Genomic DNA, 14981 nt, shown 5'->3' with positions numbered 1-14981 from the left:
CAAGTGGCTGCATCCAGAAACAAGAAAAGAGGGGTTTTTTTTTTAATGATAAGCCTTATAGAACTATTCGATTCTTAATCATGTACATGAATAAAACTGACAAAAACAAAAACCAAATTTAAAAAAGTCTGAAAGCCTAATCAGAAAACAATTTAAATGCTTATCAAAACACGGCAATAAAATGGATTATTTATAGAAATATTAATCAACTACTTTATCTTTAAAATCTGAGCATACTGTGCAATATATTTATGACCCAGCATATTTACACTATACCATAGATAAGCCAAAATCACCAATATATATAGAAGTAGCTCATCCTAATGGATGGTGGTTGCTATTGTTATCATCCTTAGCTCTATTATGAAAATGGTTTCAAAAACTGTCATCTTAGAAACTTAGCCACAGTCAATCAATTTAATATACCAATGGCCCCTGAGGAAACCAAAAGGCATCAATTATATACAAATCAAGATGAAATGTAAAAGCTGCATGCAGCACAGTATAGTGGGAAAATACTGACTGCTGACTGGAGTCCTATAGCCCTGGAATCACACCAGGCCTCCACTACTTAGAGACCTTGACCTTCACTTACTTAGCCTCTCTACTGCTGTATTTGCCTCATCTACAAAATGGAGAAAGCATTATGCCGCAGAATTGTTTCGAGGATTAGAAACCAGAAAGAAATACTAATGCAATGCCTGGCACAAAGATCAATGAAATCCATCTACTGCTATGATGTAGCTGGGGCATTATCTACTTCATTGGGATAGGAGAAACCTTGATTTTTGCAGTTGGAGATCCTGAGCTGGAATCCTTGATTTGCCTTGTAGGAGCTTTGTAACTTTAAACAAGCTACTTAATCATTCTGATTGCAGAAAAAAAAAAAAAAAAAGAAAAGAAATCATATCACCTGCTCCATATAGGATCATTCTGAAAACTAAATGATGTATATAGAAATAGAGAGCACCATCTGGTGCATACATACTCAGTGCACAGTAATTGATACCAGTTAAATATATCTGTACCATCTCTTTATCCTTTGAAGCAAAGGCCCATCCACAGACATAAGCTAAGTTTTATCTACACATTGTACATTCTTAATAATCAACTGTAAAAAGAGTGGACAATCATGTACTGTCCAAAAATACAACTAAAATAATAAAACATTTGGAATTCTTGGTATCATCAAAATTAGTCTCATTAGAATTTTATATAACTGACCAAGTGTGGCCTTGGAAAATGACAAGATCCAAGAGTCTCAACTGGTTCATCTAAAAATAAAATGAGTTAGGACTGGAATCTTTTCCAACTCTGAAAATTACTAAATAGAAATTATTTATCCAGAGATTTGACCTCATTCTTACCAATTCCACAGTCACTATAAATCTTCTCAAACATTAGAAAGACTCCATGTTGTTAAATATAAAACTGTTCTTTCATAAATAAGAAAAAAAGGCATGAAAGTGCAATGATTTTGCCTTACATAAGTTTTGCACTACCACCATCCAAATTCTAAGTCCTACCTCTTTGAGCCTGACTTACAGGGGCTGACACAGGTTCTAGACATACTCTCTTAGGGGACAACTGCAGATCACAGGAACAACTGACTTCTTCTATAGAGGAATTGAGACAAAATATTTCTTTGATTCAAGTTTGTTTCATTCTCTCTTTCTGTTTGGAAGCAAGGGTTTCCATCTTTCAGTTCGTCAATGGTTGAATCTAAGCATGAGCTTATGATACCTAAGCACAGGACAATCGTGATTCCTCTAAATGAAAGCTAACAAGAATGGCTGTAGGAAAGGTACAAATTTATTATTATTATTATTATTTTTTAAAAGCCTCTTTAATCCTAATACAATCAACTGCAAAAGTATCATTTCACATTTCCTAGGATTCAGCAATGCTCTCCAGCCTGGAATGGGCTTTAACTGTGGCCATGTACAACTAAGAAAGAATAACACAAATGAGTGAAAAACATCAAAGAAGAGGGAAAAAAATGCATAAAACTAAATGCAAAAATCCTCCCCTCTTCTCCCCGGTTCCCAGGTTTGACTGCATTTTGTATTATTTTTCTTTATGAACTAAGTGAAATGTAAGTATCAGAAGTGCCATTAAAAAAAAAGAACAAATTAAGGCTAGCAGAGTATCTCACAGGTACAAATATGCAAAATATTTAAAATGAGTGTTCTGAGTTGTTATATAACTTTCTCATATTTATAATAGTTTGAGCTATAAATGCTCAAAAACAATAAGCATATCTTAAAGGCATATTCTTCAGATTCACTAGCAATTGGACACTATTATTTACTTATACTTTGGGGAAAAAAAACTCTCTACTTTGAAGTAATCCATAAAGAAAAACCCTAGCAGAGCTATCAGACTCCATAAGAAAAGTAATAAACCCATTAAGAGTAATAGGTAAAAAGCAGATTTAAATCTACATCCAGAATCTACAGGTCATCTTTACGGCTCCAAGTATGCTATATGCCTCTCAAACGTGTATATTATTTGCATTAATTGATCAGTTTATTATATGTATGATAGCTGAAGGAAACTAGACTTTGCATGGTAAACACACAATAGAATATGCAGATGTCAAATTATAATGTATTAACCAATGTTACCCCATAAACGTAATAAAAAAATATATCAGAAAGATAACTAAGAAAAATTCAATATCTCATTTCGTAAAGTCCCCCTTTATAGACTATAATCTATGCTCGTCTTGGAGAAAAAAGTAATGTTTTCCTAGTAAGTTATTAATACTTAAAAACTAAGTACTGTAACTATAAAACAAATTGACAGAAAGTTTTTAAGTTATATTCTACCATTCCTTTTCATGACCATTAATTTTCAAATATCATTAACAAAGAGCTCTATTTAAAATTTTAACATGAAAGACATTATTTTCCCTTTTTAAAATAAAAGAGAAAATAGATTGATGGCAATGGAAGCAAGTATCCTAACTATGCCAGAGGATGAAAATTCTTTGGAAGAATTTTTACTATAACTTGTTTATTTGGTATTAATGTAGAAAGCCCAAGAAGCTGTCATGATTATTATTCTTAGTGAACAATGGCAGTAGGGATGCAGGGAAATGGACACTGGCATTCGCGCTACTGGAACACAATTTACATTGACAGGTAAGAAACATATGTGCCTGGCACATGCCAATCATTAAAAAAAAGAGTAAGGCAACAAGTTCTCTACAAAATTGTGAGAAAAAGATCCAATAAATAGGTGATCTAAACTTTTCTGTGCACAGTAGCCACTCATTTATATTTCCCCAGAAATTTTTGGAAGGGGAAATCTCTCATACCTCCACCTACCACAGTGAAAATACTTGAAAATGTCAGATATGTTTTAAAAAAATTTATTTTTTGTTACTGAATATGTAATATATACTAGGCACTATGCTACATGGTGGAGATTTTAAAATAGTTTTGAGGATGCTGCATCTTCAAAGAGGTCACACACTCTGATGAGGAAGTAAGGCCTGAAAATTGACCAGTGATAAGGGCTATAATAAGGACTACAGAGGTCAATGAAATGGTGTTTAACCAATTGGGAAGGGGACACAGGGTAGGAAAAAAGAGTTGGCTCCTGATCTAAAGAAATGGGAATAGGAAAGAGAAGGGCAGTCCAGCCAGAATAACAGGAACAGCATTTGCAAAGGCAGACAGATGTGGGAGAAATACATGTTGAAAGAAAATGCAAATACAATGGCTGAGCTCTGTAGGGGAGGACATGGTAGGAAGGTGTAGATGAGGCTGGAGTGGTAAGCAAATACCATATCATGGAAGTTCTCTATCCCTTGAGGTTTTGCGAAAACACTTCTGATCCATTCTAATCTCTACCTGAAAAGCCCAAGTGAACTGCAAGAAGAAAGTGGGTTTAAGGATTCCAGCCACTTGCTTTCCCTATCAAAAAATGCAATGCTGGAGTGGAGCAATAGTGGCAGCAATGTCAAAATCAAGCAGGGCAGACCCCCAAATCCATCCAGAACAGCCCTCGCCTAAAAATACAGAGGCACACATCTGCAAAATTCCTGCCGTTTTGAATACATGAACATAGTAGACATATCTTATAAATATTATAAGCACGAAATGCATCTATTTCACATTTACACCCTAAAGGAAGTCTGTATACAATGCAACATCAATAATCTTTAACTTTCACTAGCCAGTGGACTTAAAACTGAGTTAAAAGCAATTAAGGCATATCTATCTATGTAACATGCTGGTATCCAATTTTCAGATTCTGAGGACAGAGCCCACCTTCTATTTATTTCTAAACCTCTATGTTTCTCCTCCTACCACCAGCACTTTATTTTATACACAGGAGATGAGCAATAAATATTTATTGTATTATTAATACCATGCATTTGTGAGACAGCAATTTGGAATGTGGAAAGACTTTATACACTGGTCTTTAGAGTTTCATGAACAAGGATAATGACAGTGTACAGGACTCTGGTTCACGAAAATTTCCATACACATTCTCTCATTCAATTCTCATATTTACCTAATGGAATAAGTTCCTTTCCCTGCGATAGACAAAGGAAACAGAGGCTAAGAAAAGGGCTGTTAAAGAAAAAAATAACACTGATACATGTTAAAGATGGTAAGGCAGACTATTTATTCAGGAGCAATGAGATAGGTATAGGGACCACTGCTATGGGATTTTACAGTGTGGAGGAGAAAGACTGGTTTCAACTCCAAATACAGCATGGCAAGTAGGAATTTATAGCCGGGGTGAGGGGAAGTGGATAGACAATTACTAAGAGGAAACACTGGGGGGAAGTGGGGTTCTGGCTAAACTGACCTAACAAGAGTCTTGCTGAAAACAGGCAAGGATGATAAGACATCAATAACCTGGGGGATGGTAGAAGAAGCTGATCAGATATTCGGCTATCAGATATTGGGAGTGGGGGAGGAGGGTTCTGGTTATACTGACTTAGCAGGTTTCTTGCTAAAACTAGACTTTACAAAAATGTGCAGAGATGGGTCTGGGGAAGGTTCAAGTGCCTGACTAAAGTTTGGTCAATCAAAAAATCTTTGTCAGGGCTTTACAGAAGACTTTAAAGATAGAGGTGATGTTATATTGAATTCTAAGGATTTTTCTTCTTTACCTGATTTGGAATCATTTAACTCAATATATAGGCATCCATCTATCTACTATTAACTACAGCTTCTCAAACTTGAAAGTACTATTCACCTAGGGATCTTATTAAAATGTATTCTAATTCAGAGTTGGGGCCTGAAATCTTGCATTTCTAACATGCTCCTTGGTGATGCTGAAGCTCCACACTTTACCGGTCTTAAAGCAGACTTCTAAAGCGTTATAGTTATGTACAGATATTGATCTCTTCAGTCCTAGGGCTGGCCTTCTATCACCAGAGGGCCAAGAGCAGCCTTTCTTCCCAATGGTGCTATGTAAAATGACAGTGGCATTTTTTTCTAAACGTTGAATGACATAAACAAAAAGCATAGCTCTAGAACCCATAGTTATCACTAGACAATACAGTCCCAACACCTTACAAATACGTTCCCACTTGAGCAAAAGCTAAAAATCAATACAGTTCAATTGAAGTACATTTTGGTTCCCAAACATCGAGCCACTTAGAATTATACTTTTTGGTATAGTTTGGCTTTAATTAAACTTGAAAAAAAATATTCTGATTCTTGATAACTTGCTATTTCCTAAATTAAAAACTGACACAGTTGACAAAGGATTGATTAAAGGGTTGAAGACTCTGACTGATAAAACCCCTTTAGAAGTCCTTAACAAGAGGCTGGAGACACAAGTTTCAGTCCTCAAAACAATGCTTGTGCTCCGGTTAAGAGACTTCAGTTTTGACAAATCAGTTTGTTGTTCACTGACTCAAAAGTGAAATTTCTAAGAGTTAAAAATAAGAGAGCCAGTATTTGGCAGAGTGTGAAAAAGGGTTAGGGAGAACAGAATCAGGCATATGCGAGTAAAAATATACCCATAGGGAGTTTTTAAACAAAGAGCTATTTCAGTAGTTAAATCTAAGGCTAGCAAACAAATGGATTCTCTAAAGAGCACAAAGGTCAGGCTAGAGCTCATCTGTCTGGAACATGATCTGAACACCAAGATACCAGAAAAGTTGCCATTAAAGACTTTTACCCCTACTGCTTCTACTTAATTCTTCTGTGTTTACACTGAATACCAAGAAAATATTTAAGTTATACCATTATCTATTTCTACAAAGAAACATGTAAAACATATTTCTTCTAATACCCAATACTACAACTGCTGTACTATCTCAACAAATTTCAATTTGAGAACAACAAAGGGACTTAGGCAGAAAATAGCAATAAAAGAAAATTCAACTTTTCATTACAAATAATAATAACAATAAGGCCACTTAGCTATGAGGTTAGACTATCACCCAAATAATATTACCTTACCTTCGAACTTCTTTTTTTGCTTCAAACGCCTCAGAAAAATCAAAGTAGCTTTGATACATATAATAAACCCACAGAAATTACCTATGATTTAAGTAATTAGAAATAATGAATGTTTATAAAAAATAATAACAGCTACTAGCAATCATCACACTGTTGAGATACTGATAATGAACTAGATATCACTGCTGCACATAATTACAATTTATTGAGGTAGGCCTTTTACATTCAGTATCTCTAATTCTCCCAACATCTCTGAAGTATTGATCCTAAACAGAGGACTCATGGGAAAAAATTAGATTACTGTCACACTCACACCATACACAGTGGAATCACAAGCTGTTTTATCCTTAATATAGCTGAAGCAGGGGCCTACACATGCTCAGGAGAACAGTAATGGTTGCTGTTCTTGAGCCACAAGGAAGGTAGCCAGACAGGGTTAGGAGAAGAGCAATATACAGAGGACTGAGCAAATAAGTGTACTGAGGATAATAGGAGCCAGGTCTCTCACTGACAAAGAAGGAAGTAAAAAATATGTAAAGGGAGAAGGTTAGAATGACCCCTGTGTTATTGGCTCAGAATTGCAGTTACTGGTGTAAACTCAATCAATATATATGGACAGATATATGTGAGTATGTATTTTCTAGCATTGTCAATGAGAGACAGAAATACATCTGTAATAATGAGCACACCTATCACCTAGATTCTGGTTTCCAAATACTATTCACCACTGAATAGAACCAAGGCACTTAGAAAAGCATCCAGTTCCAGGGCTGGGGCAGAGAAGTATTAAGACAAACCTAGAACATCTGGCTGTATCTGTAAGCAGGGGAGAGCTCAAAGAAAGAAAGGAACAAGTCAAAGGGACAAAAAAGCCAGACTGAACAGGGTTCCCACTAGCCAAAACTGTGACAATGAGCACCAAAATAAATAATAATAGTATAGATTATAATCTCATTAAATAAAATAGGAATCCATGTGACTACACTGATATAAAAAAATAAATTAATGGGAAGAGTAAGTTCTTCCATACAGCAAAAATGTCAAATAATAAATGTAAAAGCAATGATTGATTTAGATATTGGCAACCATCATAGTAATAATTTAGACAAGAAATATTAATGAATACTAAAACTAGTGGATGAAAATGAAATGAGAAATGAGATGGTTATATAACCTCAAAATATCTCCCCACAAATTAATTACAAAGAGAAAAAAAGAACTTTATACTGGAGAATCTTGATACTTTAATCAAAGGATCACTTCCAATAGTGACATGCATAGATTATATTCACCTAATAAGATGCTGTAAGAAAAACACGCATCACTTCTGTGATATTTCTGCCTCAAATGCATAATCAGGTCTAACCACAAGGAGACATCAGACAAACTCAAAATGAGGGATAGTCTACAAAATGACTGGCTTTGTAATGCTCAAAAATGTAAAGGTCCTACAAGTCGAGGAAAATTTGAGAAAGTAATTCAGTTTGAAAAAGGCTGCAAACACAAAACTGGTTATATGTAACACATAATTCATGATCGGATCTTTTTGCTGAGGATGACATTATTAGAGCAACTGATAAAACTAAATGGTGTCTCTGGATAAGGAATATGTATGAGTTCTTTGTGCTATTCTTTGTAACTTTCTAAAAATTTGAAAATGTTTGGAAAAAGTTTGAAAATCACTTCTGTAAATGAACAGGTTTCATACCTACACTTATAATCAAATATGCTGTAAAAGATGGCCTTAGTTAATTGATAGAAAAAACAAAAATGAAATTTGTATACCTAAAACTAATATATCAATTACATCTCAATAAAAAATGAAATTGTGGGAAGAAAAGGAAATTTAAAAACAAATTCTCTATAGAATTTAATTTAACATTCCTAACAGGTACCATTTTTTCATATTTTTCAAGGAGTAACACATAGCTATTCTGCCTCAATACTCCTAATTAAATATACAATTGAAGAGAAGTACTACGTATGCTTTCATGTATCAGAAACTACAAAAATACAAAAACTCTGCAACATCAAGGAAAAAGAAGTCAACAATGATAAAAGTAATCACATAGTAATTACTTTGTACTCAGCAAAGTAAAACAAAAGCAATCCTATATCACATGGAAAAATTAACTAAAGCCAGCTAGGTATCTGCAATTACCAAAGCTATAATTCTGGAAAGATGACAATACTTACTTCCACTCTCTCCCTCCTCCTGCCCCCCCTCCCAAATAATAACATATTAAACCAGGTTGTCAGATAACTGTTAAGATTATATTTAATCAACTGCCATTCAAAATGATGTTGCAGAAGCATATCTAGTGACATGAAAAATTTACAAATGAAAAACTTGGTCTATGTAAAGTAGAGATCCATTTATATATTTTTAAAGATATACAAACAAAAACATGACAGAAAAGGTTAGGAATTTATACTGCAAAACACAAACAACAGTCACCTCTAAAGGTGTGATTATGAGTGATTTTTATTTTCTTCCTTTTCTTACCAGTATTTCATGATTTCTCCAACATGTGTATTACTTTTGCAATAATAATGGAAATAAAAAGTAATTTAAAGTATTACTTAAATTTAAAGGTTTCTATTTTCTCTTCCACCATTATATTCTTGGTGACCCTCATAAAACAGTTCCAGCAGTATGAGATATTAATACCTAATAACGTAAGAATTCTCTTAAAAAAACAAGACCTATCTGAATACCACCTTTTTATTAATTTTATCAATTATACAAAAGGCAGTATGAAGCATGATCTCTGGATCTAGACTGCCAGGATTCAAATCCCAGATACACCAATGACTGGCTACATAGTTTTGGGCAAATTATTTAACCCCTTTGCCAGTTTCTTCATCTGTAAAATGCGGTTTCCTGCTAGTTACTGAACTGAGTTAATGATTTAAAGCACTTAATGCCTGACAAATAGTACTCAGACAGCTATTTTATTGTTATCCTCTTCTTTTACAGATGAAGATGCTGAAGCATTAAAAACAGTTAAATCATTTGCCAGAAAACAAAGATGCGGGGAAGGGGAACGGGAGAGAAAGAGGAGGGAGTGAAGAGAGAGCAGAGAAAGACACATAAACACAGAGAAAACCTTGGGTCTCCTTTCTTAAATTGCTATTCTTTTGAAAAGATAAATGGAAGTTATCTAGCATAATGCTCAATAAATTCTTCCTTTCTTCCTTCCTTTCTCAGCCTATCTCATTGTTTCTTCCTATACAGAAATAGACGTGGCTTATATTCATTCACATCTCTAAAGCACCTTTCCTACAGACTTCCATTTTACAGTTAACTATATTTGTCTTAACTCTGTTCCAACCAAGTAGCCTTAACTCTGTTCCAACCAATTAGCCTTACCCTAATTATTACCCAGACCAATAATTAGGCCAGTAATTTGAAGTTGGTGATTTTGCCACAAAAAAGATAAGTAAGATATGGTACTAGATCACATCTAGCTTCAAAATTTTAGTCTCTTAGACAAACTTGAAAATGGAGAATTCACAGGCAATTTCATGCCTCCATGATGTTTCCCCGGACTGGAATCTCCCATTATCCCCTCCCCTTTTGGAGAACTCTTGTTATACTTTCCATTAAATATCCCTCATTTCTTTCATGAAATCTTCCTCCATCCCAAACAGAACAAATTGCTCCATACCTTTTAGACCTCCATGACTGCATTGTATCTATTACAGATGACTTTATAAACTATCTAACATCTCTGTAGTCCCACATCTTGCACATAGAAGTTACTGAGGATGAGTTTAATGATTTGAGTCTACAAAGTTATATTAGGTTCTTAAGAAATTCTAGGATGTACCATCTGGGAGTTTAGCTTAATTTGAAGATACATAGGCCAATCAGCAGCATAACTAAAGTTTTGTCTCAGTCAGATCCACATATGCGGTACAAATTTATTCTGAGCATTTGTTAAAAAAAAAACTACACAAAGGTATCATTGCTGCAGATCATCTGGACCTCTCTGGGGATTACCTAATCTATCTCGCCTCTCTATCCAAAAACTTCTTCACCCTACTCTACTTTGTTCTATGGCATTTAAAAACTCCTACCATACTATATAATTCACTGATGTTTGGTGTTTATGGTCACTTACCAGAACATAAGCTCCACTAATGCATGAATTTTTATCCATTTTGTTCACAAATGATACCCAGTGCCTACGTCAGTGCCTAGCATAATGAATGATGTTTTTTAACCAAAATTCTTTCCTTTTATCTTAAAGTCCTCAAGAGTTATAAGTAATCACCTTCATAACCCAATCTCACATTGCCATTATTTCCTCGGTTCCATCCATTTATATTAGTTGCTTTACAAGTAAGCTTCCAAGAACTAGAGGAAAATATTTGTTATCTAACTCGTCAATTGCAACTCTTATTTTTTCTGCTTACCTGTTGGTACAGAAATAATATTCAGGAAACTATACCAAATAACAAATAAACGAAATAACCAAACTTTGTTCCTTCACTTCAGAATTTAAACTACAAGTGAACAAAAACCAAAACCAAAAATTGCTAAACTAACTTTTTGGATTGTCAAGCACACAGGCTAAATATGTTGAAAATATATTAACTGCCACATGTGACCTAACTGAAAAGTGTGCCCCAAATTGTACAAACCCTCTATTGTGCTATACACAATAGTTATGGCAAGATTTTTGTTAGGTACCTAAATATGCTCCAGGAGAAATGAATTATCCCTTGCGTTTCCGTAACTATTAAATACTGAGCCATGTAAAAATAGGACTATTGTATTTGTATTCAGAAAATACCACCAAAACCTTGTCCATCTCTTAGTTTCAGCCAAATATGGTTCTTCCCTGCTTCAACCAATTTAGCTGAGTTCAAAGAGACACAGGCCATCAGCAGCAGTCATGGACATCATCTACATTGCTATTTCAAAGACAGCTTTTAAGTTGTTGAACAAATCAAACATTGGCAATGTAAACTGCTAAGATGAAAAGCTTCAAGCTGAGATGTCTGGATATGTTGAATCAAACTAAAATAGGAAACAAAGACTTCCATGAAGTCACCCAGTTCTCTCATATATCACAGTCTATCTGAAAAACTCAAAATCAACTTCTAGGATGAGCCTAAAAAAGAGATTTCACAAGCTCAAAGGTGTTAGGCAGATGACAGAAGCCAGGTTCCCTGTATATATTAGAAATATTAGCAAATCTGCCTGCCTGCCTGCGTTAGCCTTCTGTGATCGCTCAGTTTTGCTTAAACACCTTAAACATCGCTCAGTTTTGATTAATATTTTAGATATGAGCATGTGAAAGTAAAGGCTAAATTTTCAGGATTCTGGTGATAACGTGATAACTAAAAATTATGGGAGGTGGGGAAGAAAGAGAATCAGAACAGAAAATAATTTTTAAATGCTATTTTCTCCACAACAGTAAAAGAGTGTATGGGGTGGGTTTCCATCTCCGTGTTTTTATTAGTTTCCTAATCACAGATTAAACATAGGTGAATCACAAGGAAGCCTTCAAAAGGCAAATTCTCCGGGGTGTAAGGTCCTGTTTTCAGAGGACCTGAAGCTTATTGTCTGTTGCCTCTATACCCCAATCTGGCCATCTCATCTTTCTGCCCATATCCTCCCCGCCCCTAAACATGCCTGTTAAAAACGAAAAGTGAAATAACCACCAGCACAAAATGTGACGTCAAGCTGGCATTTACAAATGATTTGCAAAAACAACTCGCCAGTGGATCTACTCACCCCGGGGCACACTACCAGACCCTATTTGGTGGTTGCGTGAAAAGAGAAAGTTCATATTCTTTAGGGGAGCAAAAAGTTGCTCTAGACTCCAAGACCCTAGGCTGTCACCAGGGGACCCTGACCCGTAAAAGGCCTCGTTGTGTTACATACACAGAACTTGTCACCCCAACTGCCCACTCCTAAAACCTAACAGGGAAGTTAAAAGGGTCCTACAGTGACGGGGGGAAGTACAACGCTCTTCTTCTGTGCTTGGGAGCCAGAAAAAAAAGCAATTCGCAGGCGAGACATAGACAGGCGACCGGGTACGCATCGGATATGGGTCATGCCGGAGAGTAGGAGGTATCTATGCAGAGCGTGCAAACAAACGCCCAAAAGAGTGAAGGGAGAGGTTGGAATGGAGAAATGCGGACGCAGGCACCGGGGTGGGTCGGGACTTGGGGTCCAGGGGAAAAGAGCCTCCTTGGGTGCTGGGGGCATGCCACGCGTGCTGGAGCGGGAGGGAAGGCGGCAGCGGTCGGGCAACGCGAGCGCTGGGGCAGGTTCCCGGGGACCTGCTGTGTGCGAACGCGGGCCAGGCGGGCAGGGGCCCACGGCCCAGGTGGCCTGAACAAAGCCGACGCGCGCGCGGGGCCTGGCTACTCACAACAAGAAGCTCATGTCGGCCGCGGCGTGGGCTGCGGGCTCGGCGGTCGCGAGGCCTCGGGGCGACAGCGGCTGCGACGGCGGCCAGAGAAGAAAGAGGAAAGGAGAGAAAGGGCAGGAGAGAGCAAAGATGAGGAGAAGAAGGGGAGAGCCGGCTGTTCGGCGGCCGCAACTTATTCGGCGTCTCTAGTTCCAGAGGCAGGCAGAGGGGGCGGAAGTGGGAAGCGCACCGCTCGAATCACTCAATAGGAGGGGAAGGAAAGGGAGGCGGGGAAAGGCCGCTCTCCTGCCCGCGGAGAACAGCCGCAGAGGCCGCCACGCTGCACCCCTCGCCTCCTACTCTCTAGCCCCCTGCAGCCCCCACCCGCGAACTCTCGCGAGAGCGACGCACGCCCACTCCGCCCCTCGGCCTGCAGCTGCCGACCCCTCACTTTCTCAACACCTCTGCAGCACCCGGCCTTGCCCCGCGGGTTCGCAGGGGCTACTGGCGGGTGGAGGCCTGTCCACCCGGTTAGTGGGATGCGCCAGAGCGCTCCAGCAGACCGGAAGGAAGTGGGGCTTCAACTCCGGGATGTCAGGGTCCTGCAGTGAGGGGTGGAATTGCCACCAGAATTCTGCCCATTGTGAGTGCCCAGCAAAGGATGATGAAAGATTACGGAGTCTCTCTGCCAGTACATAAAAACTGGAGAGAGATTCGTCCGGTTGGAATGGTTTGGATGTGGTTCTGCCAGAAGAGAGGAAAGGATCTAAATGAGTTTTCAAAGTCCATGTCGTTTTATGGTCATAGTTTAAAACCCTGAACTAGGAGACGGGGTCCATCACTGTCTGAACAGGCAAGTTGGGCTGTCATCAGCAGCTGGAAAAACTGCCGTGGTGACATAGTCAAGGTATGTGGAGCATTCTTAAATGGATTATAAAGCCTTGCCCTGGGCCCCTTAACTATGTGAAATGCAAGTTCCTCTGTGAGGGAGACTGCATCGTTTCTAGATTCTAGAATGGTTTGTACATCAGAGTGCCTAATGGTTACCATGGACTTGGGCCCCATAAATGCTTAATCAGCGTTGCCTCTGATGATCATCCTTTCACAGCATTATCCATTTCGGTACCCATTTATTTTACATAAGAGATGTCTATCATCTCTACTCACAACACCCATCAAATCCACAAGTTTTTCAAAGACTTGAACAAAACTTATGTGCAGCTATTAACCCACCTTAGGCTAAACAGACTTGAAGGAGGTGCCAATGTGAAATGTATTCTATTGAATTTATTCACTATTAGTTTGACGTTTTGGTAAATCAAACCATTTTTAAAAACAAGAAAATATTGAAATCTTGACACAATCATAACAACAGCAGAGGTCACTAGGATAATTTGAGAAGGCTTAAAGGCTCGGAGATGCAGGAAAGGAGGCCAAAGGAGGATTTATCTTAAAATAATAAAAATAATAGGTTTATGATATAAAAGCCCTGTGTTCCAGAACTTGATATTGTATTAACTTACTATGTAATTCTTTAAGGGTCTTCTGAAAGTAAAAGTTGAATTACCAGCTTAGGAAATTATGTTTGGAAAGAGTAAGTCAGTTAACCTATAAGAACAGCAGTTTCACCCCCTTTGAAATAAGGGCTTTGGATTATTACATGATCTCTAAGATATCTTCCTGTTTTAAAATTCTGTCATGCCAAGGGCATTCTTCAAATGACTGGCAGTCAGTTCTCATCCGCTCCCTGATTTGGTAGGCTGGCTTATGTAGCCTTGCTTTCGGTCTAACACAGTTTAGATGAATCCTATGACACTGAATCAAAACGATTGGAAGAGGAGAGAATCTGCAAAAATACCTGATGAGTTTTTATCATACCACTAAGACAGCTTCCTAAAATTAATAGCTGATAAAATGTAAATATATTGGTCTTAAAAATTACAGCGGTGTTATGTTCATAATACAGAATATATTTCCAGAGGTTCGTCATTTAAATCAAACAATGACTGTCGCTTAAAATTATTTAGCACTTCAAAAACATTGAGAAATCTATAATCAAAACAAAGGTATATTCAAATAGACATTTCTAATTCTAATTTCTCTTTCACCAATTCACATTTTATACAACTCTCTAAAATTTCAAGAAGTTACTCTCCTAATCAAAATTATATTT

General features: G+C 37.4%; 1 protein-coding gene across 2 annotated transcripts in view; it reads right to left on the bottom strand.

The window, feature by feature from the left end:
• The window catches only part of MOB1B (MOB kinase activator 1B), a 48965-nt gene extending 35798 nt beyond the window's left edge, over positions 1–13167 (bottom strand). Inside the window, exon 1 of one of the 2 annotated variants that reach the window (XM_015593509.2) lies at positions 12830–13167. Coding sequence is in view for 1 of the 2 variants with exons in the window: in XM_006917290.3 (XP_006917352.1) it covers positions 12830–12843 (14 nt within the window). In the remaining variant the exon portion in view is untranslated. The remainder of the gene's footprint in view (positions 1–12829) is intronic. The other variant, XM_006917290.3, reaches the window with a different exon arrangement.
• Between the last annotated feature and the right edge of the window lie 1814 nt (positions 13168–14981).

This window comes from Pteropus alecto, unplaced genomic scaffold (genome assembly GCF_000325575.1).
Source record: "Pteropus alecto unplaced genomic scaffold, ASM32557v1 scaffold237, whole genome shotgun sequence".
Lineage (NCBI taxonomy): Eukaryota > Metazoa > Chordata > Mammalia > Chiroptera > Pteropodidae > Pteropus > Pteropus alecto.
The sequence above is the reverse complement of the archived record's forward strand: the minus strand, read 5'-3'. Positions and strand labels throughout refer to the sequence as shown.